The sequence below is a fragment of the Megalobrama amblycephala genome, linkage group LG6, assembly GCF_018812025.1.
Source record: "Megalobrama amblycephala isolate DHTTF-2021 linkage group LG6, ASM1881202v1, whole genome shotgun sequence".
NCBI lineage: Eukaryota > Metazoa > Chordata > Actinopteri > Cypriniformes > Xenocyprididae > Megalobrama > Megalobrama amblycephala.
Genome location: NC_063049.1, coordinates 37,769,745 through 37,788,779, shown reverse-complemented (window position 1 = coordinate 37,788,779; position 19,035 = coordinate 37,769,745). Strand labels below are relative to the sequence as shown.

General features: G+C 36.9%; 1 protein-coding gene and 1 long non-coding RNA gene across 3 annotated transcripts in view; one reads left to right on the top strand and one right to left on the bottom strand.

Moving 5' to 3' along the window:
- Nucleotides 1-19,035, top strand: part of cerkl (ceramide kinase-like) — an 85,260-nt gene that overhangs the window by 44,674 nt on the left and 21,551 nt on the right. For both annotated transcript variants that reach the window (XM_048194502.1, XM_048194503.1), the window contains exon 5: nucleotides 10,942-11,084. In XM_048194502.1, coding sequence (XP_048050459.1) covers nucleotides 10,942-11,084 — 143 coding nt within the window. The remainder of the gene's footprint in view (nucleotides 1-10,941; nucleotides 11,085-19,035) is intronic.
- On the bottom strand, nucleotides 241-18,974 carry LOC125270660. Its single transcript, XR_007185401.1, has 3 exons — nucleotides 18,802-18,974; nucleotides 18,572-18,709; nucleotides 241-1,581 (listed from the first exon to the last, which is right to left on the bottom strand). It is a non-coding gene; the product is annotated as an uncharacterized LOC125270660 (long non-coding RNA).

The window sequence follows — 19,035 nt, the reverse complement described above, 5'->3', positions numbered from 1 at the left end:
TTGTTTGTTTGTGTGTGTGCAGACAATATTTTATTTATTATATATATTTATATAAAAACTAATATTTTATATATATATATATATATATATATATATATATATATATATATATATATATATATATATATATATATATATATATATATATATATATATATAAAAAAAAAAAAAAAAAAAAAAACGAGAGAGAGAGCGAGCTTTCTTTTTTTTTTTAATTGCTTCCAATTTCGTTATATTACAGTAAAGCTAATTTTTTATTTTTTTTTATTTTATCGGAACTGGAAAAAAAGAAAAGAAAAAAAACCTTTGATTTTATGAAATGATTTTATTTCAGCATGCTGACAATGAAACATGTTGACAATGAAACATTTCTCATTTTCATTTAGTTTAACTAAATGTTTAGTTTAACATAAAAATTAATAAAAACTATATGGACATTAAAAACAATCACTATTAAAAATTACAACAAAACAAAATTATTAATATTATAAAAACAAAAATATTTTTTAATCTATTAATAACTATAATATTATAGTATCAGTGATACTAAAAAAACACTGGACTGTCTAAACAAATGCTACATGTGCTGAACCAAAAGATTAGGAAAATTCATCTAATTAAAATAAATGAAACTTCTGTCATCAACCTCATGTCTTGTGAAGCCTATTGCTTTTTAGTCATTGTGTAGAAAAGAAAAGGAGTCATTTATAGAAGAACATCCATGCTGCTTTTTTGCATACAATGAAAGTGAATGGTGGCTGTTAAGCATTTTCTATGAATAATATATTCATAATATTCTTTGTATGGAAGAGAGCAGTCCTGACATTCTCCTTAATAAGAAAGCAAAGAAGGAAAAGGAATTGAACAACGTAAAGATGACAACTATCATTTGAAGGGTGAACTATCCCTTTAAAAGGCGCTTTATGATGCGAATGAAGATGGCATGAATTCAAAGCCAGATGACAAAGTAATCCTGCCTCTCCCTCACATCCCCATGCCTCTCTTGAGGTGACATTTAGCATTAATAAATAAAGTAGTGTTTGGGACAGAGGGAGAAGAGAGAGAGAGAGAGAAAGGCAGAGGTGGACTTTTACAAAATGAGTGATAATACTTTGATTGGAGCGGCGTGCCGCGGGGCCCAGTGCGGAGCTCTCCGGTAGAGCAGGTCTCTCCGGTGCGGCTCGGCAGGTGGCTCCTTAATTACCTGTTCTGGAAGCAGTGATGAAGTACCGCCATCCAGCCGACCGCGGGTGCGGGGCATCGCTCACACCACATCGTACGGTCTCTCTCCACGTGCTCCAGTACTTCTCACAATTAGCTCCTCTTAAATATCTCCGGCCCCGGCTTAACGCTCATCCGTTACTGCCGCCCTACTGTTCCGCTGCATCCTCTGGGCTCGGTGGGAGGGGACGTGCTGGGTCTGGCACAGTGGTCTTTGATTAAAAACACAGCGTGCAGGTTCACGGCAGTGACAAAAGGACAAGGGCAAGCACCGAGCGAAGAACACATTCATGTTGAATGGTGATTAATCTGTGGTGTATGAAGGTGGTAAGAGGGTTTGGTGGCCGGGTTCTTGTGAATCTAGAAATAAAGAGATCAGACACTGTAAGAGGTCGAAGTGGAACTTAAAATCTTTATTTGACATAAAACCACAGGGTTTAGGATCACTGGGTCTGATAGGACGGTTTCAAAGTGATGGTGCTGTGAGGCCTAGGGCTGGGTGGCATCACAATATATTCACTGATGATAGATGAGTGCAGGACTGCTTTACATTATATGTAAGAAGCAACGAAGAAACATGGAGCAATGACTGTCAGGAAGAAGTCTGCTGTGGAGCTCACTTCAGTGCGGGCTCTGCAAAAGTGCGCATCGAGGGCACATATCGACCCCAAACGGGGCGCTCGCGAGCACTCTTCTGAAACCTAAAATGACAAATGGGACACCTTACGGTCTCATGGACTTAACGGACATGCGCACACGGTAGCCGTTGTAAGTCCACAAAACCGTAGGTGCATATGAAGTGTGCCATTCACATTACCAATTTTTCATACGAACCGTGCCCCATTCCGAACTAAACTGCCAGTTTGAAAACGCCCTAAAGCACTTGACAGTTTTGGTTTGATTAAAACGAACTCTGGTGCCATTGCTCTGTTAGTGCGGTTGAAATGTGAACGCTGCCATCCGAACACTGGTGCGCACTAAACAAGTGGACCGAGACCCCTGAAAAGATGGGTCTCGGTCCGCTTTCAAACAAACTCTGGTGTCGTTTGACTGAAATATGAATGCAACACGGACCAAAGACATGTAAACAAACCAAAAACAGGATGTGATGTCACAAGATGCGACCCTAAAAAGGATAGAATGCTCAAGCATACCTGTTTTTTTTCTCATCATAGATTACTCATTTTATAAGCTCTTCACGAGTTGTCATATACCATCATATGTACGCACATACAGCGAGTGCATTTAGCCCAGCTCACAGCACACTAAGTGAATGCTAAGCGAACCAGGGCTAAATGCATAATTTTCTTTTTTGGTCTGGATCAAAAGAACATACAAGTGTGAACACACCCAAAATCTGTTCGGCGGTACAGCGGCCATGTGGAACAAGTCGTAGCTCTCAGAAAATTACGAGTTTACACATAGTTATTACAAGTTCTACAAGCACGTGAAGGCTTTTTACTGTTCAGAATCGCTGTGGTAATTATGACATGCTGTAATGCACCTTATCAAACAAATACGTATTACCACATGGATATTTACAGTATTTTTAAATTTTACACTACAATTCAAAATTTTGGGGTCAGTACAATATTTTAATTGTCTTTGAAAGAAGTATCTTATTCTCACCAAACTGCACTTATTTAATAATAATAAAAAAGTAATATTGTGAAACATTGTTACAACTTAAAATAACAGTTTTCTAGTTTAATATACACTGCCCTGACAAAAAAAAGTCGCTGTTTGGATTTTAATAGGTAAATACTTAAGAGTCTATGAATGGATCATTATTACAGGGATTATTATGTTTCTAGCATGTTATATGTTTGGCAACAGTTCTTCTAACCCTAATTGATGGTGTGTGTAGCTTTTTATTTCTTAAACAACCATGCAGGAAGACACATCATGGCCATATTCCAGGATGACAATGTCAAGATTCATCAGGCTCAAATTGTGAAATAATGGTTGTAAGGGGGCATGAAGAATCATTTTCACACATGAATTGGCACCTCTGAGTCCAGACCTTAAATTCATTGAAAGTCTTTGGGATGTACAGAGTGCTTGACTCCTGCATTGTCAATACAAGATCTTGACCAAAAATTGATGCACCTCTTGATGGAAAACATCACAATATTTATTTCCATCGAGAGGTGCATCAATTTTTGGTCAAGATCTTGTATTGACAATGCAAGAGGTGAGCACACTGTAAAGTATCCTCCAGCACATCCCAAAAACTTACACTGAGGTTAAGGTCTGGACTCAGAGATGCCAATTCATGTGTGAAAATGATTCTTCATGCTCCCTCCTGACAATTCTTTCACAATTTGATCCTGATGAATCTTGATATTGTCATCCTGGAATATGGCCATGATACATTTTAATACATGGTTGTTTAAGAAATGAAAATCTACACACTCCATCCTTTAGGGTTAAAGAACCGTTGCCAAACATATAACATGCTAGAAACATAATAATCACTGTATTAATGATCCATCCATAGACTCTTAAGTATTTGCCTATTAAAATCCAAACAGTGACTTTTTTTTTTTTTTTGGCTGGGCAGTGTATTTTAAAATGTAATTTTCCTCTGCGATGATAAAGCTGAATTTTCAGCATCATTACTCCAGTCTTCAGTGTCACATGATCCTTCAGAAATCATTCTAATATGATGAAAACAGTTGTGCTTCTTAATATTTGCGTAGAAACCGTGATACATTTATTTCAGGATACTTTAATGAATATAGAAAGTTTGATGAACAGCATTTATTTGAAATGGTAATAATTTATAAATGCCTTTACAGTCACTTTTGATAAATGCAATGCATCCTTATTGAATAAAAGTATTAATTTATTACTGACCCCAAACTGTTGAATGGTAGTTTATAATTTAGATAAATCAGATTATATAATTGTTCTAAAAAAAAAAAAAGCATTATTTAATCACAGAACAATGAGGTTATTAAAAGTGATGACATCAAACCTAAAATTATTAAATATACTCTACAAAACTCTGTAATAGTACTAAAACTTGGCACTTATGGTAATAGATTTCATTACGGATAATAGATTTCTGTTGTTCCTGTACAGCGCAGCAGAAAGACTCAAGACTTAACGCTGAGGATAATATCTGTGTGGAATTTCGGCATAAGTCATGGTCTGTCTGTGTATTCCAATTTCACAAAGCTTATTCTTTATCAAGGATTATAGAAATGATGCTCTGATGATTTTGTTGAAATTTAATTTTCTGTCGGCATGACAAATCACTGAGGATATCTAAGCTACTTAACCCGGCGGGGAAAAAAAAAAGAAAAAAAAATGATCACTCTCTCTGTTGTTTGCTAAACAGGATAATCTTCAAGCAGGGAATTTGTGTCAGTACTATTGTTACAGCCTCATGGGGTATGTTTCAGTCGCACAATAGAGTCATGCGAAGTGGTCTTCACGGGAATAGTCACTTAAAAAAATGAAAATTGTCATTTACTTAATTGTCATGTTGCTCCAAACCATTATGACTTTGTATGTATATGTATATGTATATGGGGTGATTATATGCACGCCATATTATATATATGGGGTGATAATAATGCTACTAATGCTGATTTTACATTAAATAGCTGACAGCTTGTCAAGACCTATCTGTAGGGTGTTTTATTGGAAAGGAATGTTAAAACACACCATCTTTAGCACCTCAGTGAAAGCAAAAGAAAAGAGACATAATTCCAGATTTTTTTTCCTGTCGAGCAAACGTGTTATAGCACTCTAAACTCAGTCCCTTGTCCTCATTCCTCTGAACTCGATTAATTAACTTATGAAGAATTCATTCTGCAAAGGTATTACTAATCACACGTTTTTTCATTAATAGATCATCACTCATTAATTACTTCAGCAACTGATGCTTCCTCCAGTTTAAATGGAACGGTGCTATTTCAGTTATGTCTCACATGAAGTCACGCGGTGTGCCACACACAATAGACGTTAAAGTGATGCCACATCAGCGATGGATGCAATTATTCCCCTCACACATTTATGTTAATTATCAGCACCATGAATGGAAAGACCTTTTTTGTGCAATTTTTACTGCCACCACATTGACTGCTGATAGATGGGAAGTGAGATAAGTGCCACACAATGAGCCTGACGTGACGCATTGGGGAACGTTACATTTATGGAAGTAGTGCATTACTTTTTCTCACCGTCAGCTCACAGAGACTCTCTCCATTCTTGGCTTGCATGAATTTTTACACTGGAAAAGTTACTTTTCCTCTAACATGGTTTGCTTGTCTGATATACAAGCTATAATTTAAAAAAGGCCATTTCCTGACTTTTTAATGCAATGCGTCACAAATATAATGTATCTCATACCCTAATGTCACATTTTTGACAAATAAAAATTATTTTAACTGTAAATGTTGAGAATTGTTAGCTGAAAGAAAATAGTCATGCTCTGTACTAGTGTTATCAAAAGACTTCCGTACCAAGACCTCGGTACCAAGTTGGTAATTTAAAAAATGTGACAAAACCAGCATTTCCCTCTAGCATTTTGAGTTCTGTTGAACCGATTCTTAAATACCTCTGATTGGCCATTGTGTTCACATGCTCAACATGTATGTCTCTGATTGGCCGTAGTGTTCACGCGCTCAACATGTATGTCTCTGATTGGCCGTAGTGTTCACACGCTCAACATATATGAATCTGATTGTATATGACTTTCTTCTTTCTGATGAACACAATCGGAGATATTTTAATAAATATCCTGACGCACGCTTTATAATGGCAGTGAACAGGGGTCATGAGCATGAGCTGAAGAAAGTGCATACGTCCATCATAAACGTACTCCACATGGCTCCGGGGGTTAACCCTTAAATGCACACCTCGGGTCTTTAGTGACCCGGGACATCATTCACTACCCTCCTCCTCGTTCATTTTTTAAAGTTAGACATCAACCTTCTTGGTATTCCTCAATCAATTCACTATAAAGAATATAACAAGAAAAAAAAATCATAAAATTATAAAAGAGTGCCTATTTTTGTATTCATTTTTTGTAAAAATTGTATAGGGTCGCTAACGACCCGAAGTGTGTATGAGTGCATGTATATTTTTTCTTCACAACAATAATTGAATCTTAGATGACGGAATAAGTGCAATTCACTTTTATTCCACAAGGTGGCAATGTCTGATACACAGTGCTGAAGTGACGATTCATTCAGACAGAAAACGAAATAAGAAAACATGAAATGGCTCAGCAATTTACTGCAGAGTAAGTACTGAACGCAATCAAATATGACTGTAACTGTTACTGGATGGATCTGGTGAAGCTGTTAGCGATCGAAATATTGATTTTGAAGATGTTTTGTTTTTGAAGTTTTGAGAATATGTTTGAGATCGCGAATGGGTTCATATTCACGACCTCAAACATAAAACTAGCCTATTATTTGCTGAATTTACTGGGAAATGAGCTCTGACAGGAGGACAGTGGTGATGGCATAAAACATCTGCTCAAACGGAGCCCTTTCAAGCTCCAAAAGGTAACAAAATATGCTTTATTTTATTCTTCTGTAATTGTTAATATAAAACTCCTCTGAGTATTGCGACAGGTAGAGATCCTTCTGTGTTAGATATAGATCCGGGTCGATAAAGACCCGAATATGTAAGAATGATTGGTGAAACAGTCATGCATTTAAGGGTTAATAAAGGCCTTCTGAAGCGAAGTGATGTATTTGTGTAAAAAAAAAAAAGTCCATATTTCATTTGAAAGTGAACTAATCCTTTAAAAAAAAAAAAATGACATACTATGCATTACTTGTATACTGTCAATTTAACTTCAGTGCTATTGTCAAAATGCAAGTCTAAAACTTTTCAAAGTTACTAGAACTATAGTTTTAACTTGACACAGCATCACGCTCAACATATATGGCTCTGATTGGCCGTAGTGTTTACACGCTCAACATAAATGATACTTCGGCATTATCAAATACTGCTTTATGTTTGTATTCCAAAAGAGCAAGCACAACAAAGGTTTGCCTGCGCGTCTATCTTTGTTTTCCAATCTGTGTACCGGAATGCGCTCAACTTGGGTGTGACATCATTCCCAGCTCAAACATCCCTCTTCCGAGGTAAATGGAACACAGCATTATACCCTTACTTTTCCCAACACTGGGGGAGAGTTTTTCAGCTGTATTTATCCAACCCGATCTCACTGGAAAATATAACTATTTTACTAGTTGGTGATTTAGTATAAATTAGTACGATTTGTATCGTACAAAAATTTATGATTTTTATAAGAAACACATTATGAAGGACCACCCCTAACCCTGCCCCTAAGCTTACTCATCAAGTTTTAAACAGATTGTACGACAACATACGAGTGAGATTGTACGAATTTGTACGAATTAGCCACCAATTAAAGGTGCCCTAGATTCAAAAATTGAATTTACCTCAGCATAGTTAAATAACAAGAGTTCAGTACATGGAAATGACATACAGTGAGTCTCAAACCCCATTGTTTCCTCCTTCTTATATAAATCTCATTTGTTTAAATGACCTCAGAAGAACAGGCGAATCTCAACATAACACCGACTGTTACGTAACAGTCGGGGTGTACACCCCAATATTTGCATAATGCCAGCCCATGTTCCCAACATTATGAAAGGGATTATACACAAGGGCAGCCAGTTAACGTCTGGAGCTGCACACAGCCGAATCATCAAACTAGGTACACTGTAAAAAAAAAATCCCGTTGTTTCTACGGAAAAATACCGGCAGCTGTGGTTACCAGAACATTACTGTAAAAATGACATCAAACCGTAAACATACTTACGGAGTTACATGTGAATTTTACATTTTAAATCTGTTAAATTTACGGTAAAATAACGTATTTCATTAACTGATATAATGTTAATTTACTAACCTAATGAAGTACTAATATCTGTTTTGTACCTTTATAATACACTGACAGTCACCAAACACAGTGGTGATGAGAGTCACATGATGAATCAAAGTTCATCACAAGCAGCTTTTCCACAAGCTGAGGAGGACAATACTAATATATAGAAGGTGCACACAGTGTCATTCACACACACACTAAACACCATCATGGTAACATGCATGAAATTTTAAAAATGCAATAAACATTAATTTAACAACATTAGATGTAACATAAAACCCTAATGTACATAACTGATTAGAAAAAAATTAGAAAAACTAAGAAGAAACAGAGTTATTTCAACGAAAATATATCAAATGTGAAGTGTCATGCAGGGAATTGTGGGAATGTCAATTTACGGTTTTTCACTGTAAATTTTACAATGAATTGTTATTTTTCACTTCCAAAAACTGTGAATTTAACGGTATTTTACCGTAAAATTACATTAAATGTACCATTAGATCTATTACAGTTATTCTCCGTATATAGTACAGAAACTTTCTGTAAACCAATCAACAGTTTTTCACCGCAGCATTTTTACAGTCTTTTACTGTTAAAATCACGGTAATTTTTTACAGTGTAAGCAAGCAAGAACAACAGCGAAAAATGGCAGATGGAGCAATAATAACTGACATAATCCATGATAGCATGATATTTTTACTGATATTTGTAAATTGTCTTTCTGAATGTTTCGTTAGCATGTTGCTAATGTACTGTTAAATGAGGTTAAAGTTACCATCGTTTCTTACTGTATTCACGGAGACAAGAGCCGTCGCTATTTTCATTTTTTAAACACTTGCAGTCTGTATAATTCATAAACACAACTTCATTCTTTATAAATCTCTCCAACAGTGTAGCATTAGCCGTTAGCCACGGAGGACAGCCTCAAATTCACTCAGAATAAAACTTTAACATCCAAATAAATACTTTACTCACATAATTCGAAGCATGCATACAGCATGCATGACGAACATCTTGTAAAGATCCATTTGAGGGTTATATTAGCTGTGTGAACTTTGTAAATGCGCTGTAATATAGTCGACAGCTCGTGTGGCAGGGAGCACGTGATTTAAGGGGGCGGTGCCGAAGTGTAAATCAGTGCATTGTTAATGATGCCCCAAAATAGGCAGTTAAAAATTTTTTTTTTTAAAAATCTATGGGGTATTTTGAGCTGAAACTTCACAGACACATTCAGGAGACACCTTAGACTTATATTACATCTTGTGAAAAAGCATTCTTGGGCACCTTTAAGCAAAACGTAAAATAGTTACGATATAGATTGTTGATTTATCAGAATTTATTCAAAAAATAACTTTGTTACTTAAAGGATTAGTTCACTTTCAAATGCTGAAGAAAGTGCATACATCCATCATAAACATGCATTACACGGCTCCATACTTCACACAGGCTCCAGGGGTTAATAAAGGCCTTCTGAAGCGAAGTGATGCCTTTGTGTAAAAGAAATATCCACATTTAATATGGATTTAATATGGATAAAATTACTAGAACTAGTTTTAACTTGACACAGCATCTTAAAATGTGATACTCATGGTTCATGACAAAACTAAAGGCCCATAGACAAATAATTTAAAGAAATGCAAAGTCTTCCTTGGACAGATCAAAAAATTCCAAAAAATGGATTATTGTGGGCTAATGATGAGCTTACGCTCAATGATATGAAAATAAAACATCTAAAGCCACATTTTATGCAATGTCTTTGAATTATCTTCATTTGGGGCAACTCTTAAATATTTATTTGCCATTCATTTAATTTAATCAATCAGCATATCATGTCATTTAATCTGGTTATCATTTTTAATCAGTTGACTGCCTTACACGTTAACTTCAGCACTGAACCTTGGTTAATGTGGAATGGGGCTTGTTCATCTCGACCCCATTCCGTCATTCCCATAAAGCTCTGCATTGTCTCGGCACACCGTGTGTTTGGTCAGGCCTCTCAGTTGAAGCTTTAACCTCTACAGATGAAGATAAGGCACAGTCTCTGACACCTGTGAAAAGCATAAAATGTTCTTAACATGGTTAGTCCCACCCACTGCTTCATGAAATAACCCACAGGTGAATAGGTGAGCTTTGATGTATCGCTTAATATTTACTCTCCTGATTTGGTAGATTCACAGCGTCCTTCGAGGCTCTACATATATGGCGGATCAAAACATTGCAGGCGGATTTATCCCAAACACCTGCGACTGCAAGGTCACAGAACTCATTTTGTGAGTGGCATGACTACTTGCCTATTAGTGCTGGCCGTGTCTGCTAAACAAATCTATTTGTGAGATTGTACAGTATTGCTAAAGGGCATTTCTGAATTAAATGTAATCAGCTTTACTAGGCCGTGTTCATTTATTAGTAATGTGCTTAAAGCAGATTAGTGGTCTCAGCCATTTTTAATGATTTATTTTGCTGCTGAGATCTGACAGATTTTCCTCTATTCTTGAAAAAAAGAAAAAAAAAGGACATTTCCCAATTAAAATACATGCCTCTCTCTCTCTCGACACTTCCATGGTTTAATCTATTGTTCAATACGACGTAATGGGAATTATGATTTCCATTAATTGAAATGGATTCCTCTAATAAAGACTTAGTAGGAATTTTTAATCATATTTAAGGAATAACTATGCCATGTGTAATCTGTATATTCAATCAAATACTCTTCCATATGGATTTACATTTATCCACATGAGTGAACAACAGCCTAATTGTTACATGTGCGTTAGCCAGCCCTTGGCCATGACTTTGGGTCACATGACTCACCGCCCATCCGTTTGCTTTCTCTCTAGTGTGGTATGTGTTGGGGGAGATGGCTCTGTGGCTGAGGTGGCCCACGGGTTGCTTCTCCGAGCCCAGATGGACGCTGGGAGGGACACAGATTCCATCTTCACGCCTGTCCAAGCAGCACTTCCTCTCGGCATAATACCAGCAGGTGAGGATCAGGGGTGGTGTATCTCTTTCTCCTGCAGCTGTCCCCAGTACAGCCCAAAATGTCCAGCTCCTCTCAGGAGAGTGCATGCGAATGAGCGTTCAGTCCTCGCTGAGTCAACATGAATTCAAAATTGACCCAATTCACTTGACCCAATTTACTATTATACACGTTTCTGGTCTTACTGTGCACAATTCATCCCGTGCACATTATTGTAAACATATCAAAATATCTCCGGCTTTTTCTGGATGATGTCACAAATGTAACTCTTCAACCCCTCCCCTCAAACCACCTGGCTCCATTCTAGTATGCAACTCCCACTTTCCACAAAACAATAAATTCCCAATGGTTATTCTTGTTGTATATCTTGTTTCACACAGAAGTATATCAGATTATGCAAGTGAAATAGCTTTCAAGCTATACATGTATGGAAATAAATTCTAGATATACTATATTAGTTCAAAACCCCTTTTATTTACATAGTCTTTAATTATAATTTTAATAAATTAGTTTTAAATAAGAAAAAAAAACAACTTTCAGCAAATATGTAAATATTTTTGTTTGTTTGTTTAGAAATTAAATACAATAAATTTAATATAAAATATAATGATTATATAAAATAAAATAATTTCTGGTCATATATTATATTTTATATATATATATATATATATATATATATATATATATATATATATATATATATATATATATATATATATATATATATATATATATATATATATATATATATATATATATATATATATATATATATATATATATATACACACACACACACACACACACACACACACACACACACACACACACACACACTTCAAAAGCACATACACAAAAATACATTTTATATATAATCTATATTACAGACCCTCTTTCAATAGCAAATACAACATTATTTATAGAAAATATAATATTTATTGAACAACAATATTTAACAATATTATAAACAATAGATTATAAATGACAATAGGAAATAAACAGTTGTACAATTCAGTCAAACATACAAAAGCAGTGCTCTACAGGATGCAAGTTAAATATAGCCTCAATATTAAATTATTAAATTTAACATAGCCCAATTCGATTTGCTCAAGAGCAAGCAATACATTAAAAAGACCAAAGATTGCCTGTTTTATGTAGCCAAAATGAATTATATTTCATGTTTAACAACTATAAGAGCCAGCGGCAAATCCCAGAAGCACTGGCCAAGATGAAGCTGTTCTCGGCGGGTACACGAGCACTGAACGACCTCTGACGGCCTGGAGCTCGCACCTCTGAAAACGTCTAAACAAATTGTAAAACGGGAGCTATGATTAAATAGGAGTCACATATTTCAGGTCTAAACAACTACATTATCGCCTAAAAACCTCTTAAAACTACAGTTCGTGGTACAGCAAGTGTAATATTTGTAAAAAAATATGGTGGATTTGCTCGGCCGCCATGACAGTCGCTTCAAGCGGAGTGATACAAACGTTGAAAAGGTAGGAGTGCTGTTATCACTAGAATATCGCATGGCTTTTAGCCAATCAGATTCGAGAACTACAAAGAATGGTATATACGTGTGTGTGTGTGTGTGTGTGTTTTTGAAATAATCCTAAAATATATCATTAATATAGATTATATGTGTGCATGTTTTTTTAGATTAGGCAGTACACTAACATACAAATTTCTTCAAAGCAGATATGAACTAAATCCAACACAACAGTTTTGACTCCATAAAGGTATTTAAGAGAAGAAACTGAAATAAAACTTATAATTGATAATCACAGCATGTCAAAATATGACTAGTAATAAAATATGATAATGTATAGCAACAGTCTTGTGGATAAACCATGCTACTTTTTACGCTTCATTCCTGCACTAAAACAATCAGAGGCGTGCTGCCAATTAAAAATCAAACCCTGTAGTAATTTCGGTCTCTAGTTTCAGTGCTGTCAGAATGATTTAGTTTGATTGTGTTCTGAAACTCCTCTAGCGAAAACAAACAGGCAGCTCATAACAGCAGCAAGCGAGTGTATCATTATCAAATTGATTTAATCACAGTCAGGCCTCTGAATGGCCTACTCGCACACAGAGTTAATTGCCTTCAAGAGTGTCTGAAATGGAGCATCCTCGGTTTGCCTTTGAAACGGGATCCACTGGCCTTGGATCAGCGGCCCAGAGCCCTGCGTATTGTCCACGCTCACACAGGACTGACTAAGCTCGGATATTTTCTCTCTTTTTTTGCGGGATTGTGTGCACAGACCAACCCCAAAGAGCTGCCAAACCGAGGTGGGAAGAGGAGGGGAGAGCAGGGTGGATTGGTACGGTAGCAGCCCCTACTTTTTCGTCCAAGAGATTGACCTTCACTTGTCATTTCAGGCGCAGCAAAATGGAGTGCTGTTGTTAGGAGCAATGGAAGCCCTCCAACTCCGCACCCGCTGCAAACTGACCGTACCGGGGTCATGGTTTCTCTTCATTAGTGCCGAATCCCACGGGAGTATTTGTAAACAGTTTCCTGTCACAAATGCGGAGGGGGAAAAAAACGACCCCCCGCCTTTGCCGTTTCCCTGCGCAGGTTTGGATGTGTCATTTGGTGACAACATCAGACCCAGGTCAATCCTTAGGGACGGAGAAAATGGAGTCAAATCACTCTCTTTGTTACAGCTTTGCAAAAACACCCACGTACTGCATCAACTACAGTGATTTACCGCAAGTAATTACCAATAAAATATACATGAATAGCAGCTACATCGACATCTAATTATCTTAGCTGGGAAACAGACTAGTTTCGTTAACGCTTTAATTCGTCATTTTTTTATGCTCCTTTCTGTCAATATTCATAGCGCACTCAAGTTTTTCGAAAGATAAAACTAATTACAAAGAATGTTTCAAATACCTTATTTACATGATGCAGGATAAACATTGAGAAATGCAGTGCCCTGCCCAATTAAAGGCTTTCTCTATGCACCACAGTATATACTCCTCGGTACGTATAGCATATAAATTGCAGGCTTCTAATTAATTTGCCTGCTTTTAAGGGTTTCAGGGGGACTGTTAATTTCTTTGATATTCCAGGCAAAGAACCAAAATGTTGGTGCAGTTTCCACGAGACTCTTAGACATGCTTGACTAGCGAGTCATTGCATCACATTCATCTGCCTGGATGAGGGAGACATTAACTGCCTTATGAATATTCATGCTGTCTGCTTAATTAAGTTAATTGTTCTGCAGAAGTGCTCGCACTTCCAAGGACAATTTTTTTTCTCTCTCTCTCGCTCTTTCTAAGCCCCCTTCCTTCCTAGTCGCCCCCCTATTCTAATATCTGGGCGCTAGCACCATTCGTCACTAGGTTCTGGAATGGAGATGGGTAATATATGGAACTCCCGATGATGTTGGCACAGGCTGTTGCTCTGAGCCTTGCGGGAGAGGCAGATGCACGCTTGAAATATAGAGTTACCGCACGGCAGCGGCACTGCAGACACCACCCAACAACAAAAGAACAAAACGATCAATGTCAAACGCTAAAAAAGAGTCAATGTTTGAATACAACGTTAAAAGACAACACTTCGGTGAACCTCAAGTGGGCTTTATCAGATCTGTGCGATAAATGGTAATTTTAGCATTCTGATAATGAGATTTTAATATCACACTCACTGAGACTGTTAAGTAACCGCATTCATTATATTTCTTTTAATTGGCGGGAGACCGAGCACTCCTTATATTACAGTTTCTCACAAGCATTGCACCAGAATTTATCCCTGTAGGACTCGCTTTGCTATAACACAGCAAAGCCACAGCTTGCCGTTTACGACAGGGAGTGAGTCGGCTCCAGTCCAAAACCTAGCGAGCTGCCTACGTAGACAGTATTTTAAGGCATCATATGCACACTCCTGATGAGAAGGCTGTTTCAAAAGGAAAGATACTGTACGCTCTTTAGGCCAAATTCTAAAGCACATCACATAAATACTTTGCTGAGAAGGCAAACTCATAATGCATTGCGATGAACTTAAAAAAAAAAAAAAAAAAAAGATGGCAAACAGGGTGAGAGAAATGTCTGTTAAAATCCATTTAAAATTCTATTTAATTTTTTTTTTTTTTTTTTTTACAATTTTATTAGCTGTGTGCTGTCTTTGAGTTAGTGACGAGCACAAAAAAAAAAATTGACCATAATGCCATTTTCATTACTGTACTTTATGCTGTTTTTTTTTTTTTTTTTTTTTTAAAGTAAATTCAGAACAATGAAACTGCAATATTGTATACAAAAAATAAAAATAATCTAAAAATAAAAATAATTTGGGGGTTCACTGTATTTCAAATAAAAATGAAAATCCAAATAAATAAAATCCCTGAAATCCTCATTACCACAATACAATAAATCTCATTATTATTACTTCAATGAGGGAAACGTCTAATTCTTACTTCTATTCTTACAGACAATGTAATAATATGATGGACATTTTATTGTAAATTAGAGGCAGCATAAATTAAATAAAAATTAGTCATGAAAATGTCAAATGGCATCCACTGAAGGTCCTGACATCTATTACCTCGAGTATATGAACTTGTGTTTTTTAAAACAAGAGGTGAGTGAACAAGAATATCATGAAAGTGCCCATGAAGTTTTTCACAGCAGATGTAGACCTTGACAGGATTTTTGATATTTGAAATATGTTGCCATGGCAACAGGTAAACTGTATAATATTCTTGAGTGTTTTTGAGGCCTTACTGTTAAATTGCTAAACTCGAACACACATCAATATTGCAACAGTAGACATGGACAAAGCCATGAAATGGGCTGGTGGAGGGGCCAGTAGCGCCACCTTTTGAAAAAGTGGGGGTTAGTTTTTCCTAACAAAATCGGTACACATAGTTCTCAACCGGACAATTTTCTAATTTACATTCATTAGCTCCGACCAAAGGAAGTCAGCTATTTTGGTTTGAATGTTAATTTTTTGAAAAAACAGGCATGAATTTTATACTACTCCTACAGGGTTTATCAATTTACACCAAACTTTTTTTAACTTGTTGCTAACACATGAAGTTGTTTATTGCAAACGGATTTTGATTTCAAAACGGTTTGGCCGTGGCGAGGCAACGAATTTATGGCAAGAAAAGGGAAACAAAGTGTTATAACTTCTGCATACATTAATTGATTTTGATGAAACTTCGGCTTAGTCTTCGTTGTACAAGGCTGATCACATGATTGACTTTGTGATTCAAAGTAATAGCGCCACCAACTGGAAGCAAAAATGTGTCACTTTCAGCATCTTGAGATCACCCTCTTATTTTTACCTGATTTGCTTCAAAATTCATCAGAATAATGTTAAAACTTGGCACATGTAATCCTTTGAAAATGGGCAGGGAGGAGGGGCTCTATAGTGGCACCTTGTATGCAGTAATGGAGTGAATTTGACATAGTCCTTTGATGTTTAACCGTTTTAAGTGCCTATTGCCCGTGTGCACAGTTGCCCTGAGCCACCGGGGTGGCGGTCACCGGGCTTGGGCCCGCCACGCTGCTCGCAGTTATTTCTTACTTCTATTCTTACAGACAATGTAATAATATGATGGACATTTTATTGTAAATTAGAGGCAGCATAAATTAAATAAAAATTAGTCATGAAAATGTCAAATGGCATCCACTGAAGGTCCTGACATCTATTACCTCGAGTATATGAACTTGTGTTTTTGAAACAAGAGGTGAGTGAACAAGAATATCATGAAAGTGCCCATGAAGTTTTTCTGGTTTTAGTATGAATATATTAACCTTACTGTTATCTATAAGCCAGGGTGCTCCAAAAACAACAAAATTTAGAACATAAATATTCAAAACTCCACTTCCTTCAGTATGGATCAATGATTTTGATGACACTTCAGCTTCTCATCAGATTTTGTCCAATCAAATGCTCTCTAGAATCAAAGCGTTCCGCCCCCTACATTATAAATGGACCCTAAAATTGGTCACTAGTTCACACAGTTACTATTTTCTACATGGTGAATGGCACATAATGCTCTATATAGGGGATAGGGAACAATTCAGACAGGGTAAATATGCTTTCCATTGAGGCGAATGAAGTCTGGTTTTGCCGCAGTGTGCATACGGTCTGCTCCAGTCCAGAGACACGATAGTAGAGCACAGAGCGGATCATATGCAAAACATTTTGGACCCATTTGAATTTTGCACAGAATGCTACAGTCTATTTTAAAGCGATATGGAGGAGCAGCAGTTAGATATTAGGAAGAAACTGTAGCTTTACCAAGCTCAATGGCTCTGACTGAGCTGTGATATAAACAAAATGCTATTGGCCATTTAAAAAAAGGGGAGGAGCTGATCAATATGTCCCGCCCTGTCTTCCTGTTTTAGTCAACACATTGAATAATGATGAGAGTTTCAAGGCACTTCATTGGGTCTTTAAAAGTGCCAAATGTTTATTGACTTAAGGGATTAGTTCACTTCAGAATTAAAATTTCCAGATTATTTACTCACCTCATGTCATCCAAGATGTTCATGTCTTTCTTCAGTCGAAAAGAAAGGTTTTTGAAGAAAACATTCCAGGATTTTTCTCCATATAGTGAAGGTCCAAATTTCAGTTTCAATGCAGCTTCAAAGGGCTCTACACGATCCCAGACGAGAAATAAGTGTCTTATCTAGCGAAACAATCGGTCATTTTCTAAAAAAATAAAATAAAAACGTATATACTTTAACCACAGATGCTCATCTTGCACTAGCGTCCACTTCACACATTATGTAAACATGTTGTAAAGGTCATGTGTGACGTTGGCGGAAGTACCGATCTAAAACTTTTTTTAATTTTTATAAATGACCGATTGTTTCGCTAGACAAGACCATTATTCATCATCTGGGATTGTGTAGAGCCCTTTGAAGCTGCATTGAAACCTGAATCCTGGAAAAAATCCTGGAATGTTTTCCTCAAAAACCTTTCTTTTCGACTGAAGGAAGAAAGACATAAACATGTTGGATGACGTGGGGGTGAGTAAATTAAAGTTTTAATTCTGAAGGGAACTAATCCTTTAATATGGGGCAAATATATTTGTGTGCACACATTACGATAATCCGCAGAAATCTCAGATATGCTTAGAAAAAAAAATTAAAAAAAATAGCGAAAAATGTCTGCTTTTTTCCGAAAGCATCACAAGCCTAAGTTGATCCTAGAAACCATTGGTAGCAATTGTTCTACAATCAACTTAGACTTACGATGATTTTGGGAAACGCAGCCCTGTTTAATCTATCGAGTACTTGAGTAAACAAAATGCTTCAAATGGCCATCCCTAGTAGCAACAGCAGTAGTAAGGCAGATCTCTGGGTTTTGGAACTCAGTCCGTCAGACGCTGTTACCTTTACTGAGCTGAGGCTCAGAGCCTGGCTTTTGTGTTGAAATCATCACAACATATGGAAACTCACAGAGAGGCCAGGAAGCATCATGTATGTGTGTGTGTGTGTGTGTGTGTGTGTGTGAGGGAGGGCTACATTACCAGTGACCTGGTAGGTGGGAAGAGGGACATTTACTTGCAGCCAAATTCAGTTGGAGTGTGAGTGCATGTCCAGCACTGTAGGCCTGGCTGTCTCCATCGTCAGAAAGGGAGGGAACGGTTTCATCCAACACCTCCGTCCTGTTCTCATTTACAGACATTTGCTTTCATACCCTGTTGATCTGAGCAAACACACTGGCCAGATAACTGCATGAAAGGAAATGCCTACTCACCCGACAAGGACAAGCCTCTCTCTGCTGTTTGTCTCTGGTAGTAATCAGTACAAATACACACACCTGTTCTCCCTTCGCAAGCTGCCAGAAAGGTAAACCGCCTTAATTGGCACAAGGCGATATTAACTTAAATTAATGCCCTTTAACAAAGTCCTCATCTTGTAATGATTAACTTTACCTCACTCATTAGATGCGTGAAGCTGCTGCTGTTTTAAATCAATGCTGCATCACAAC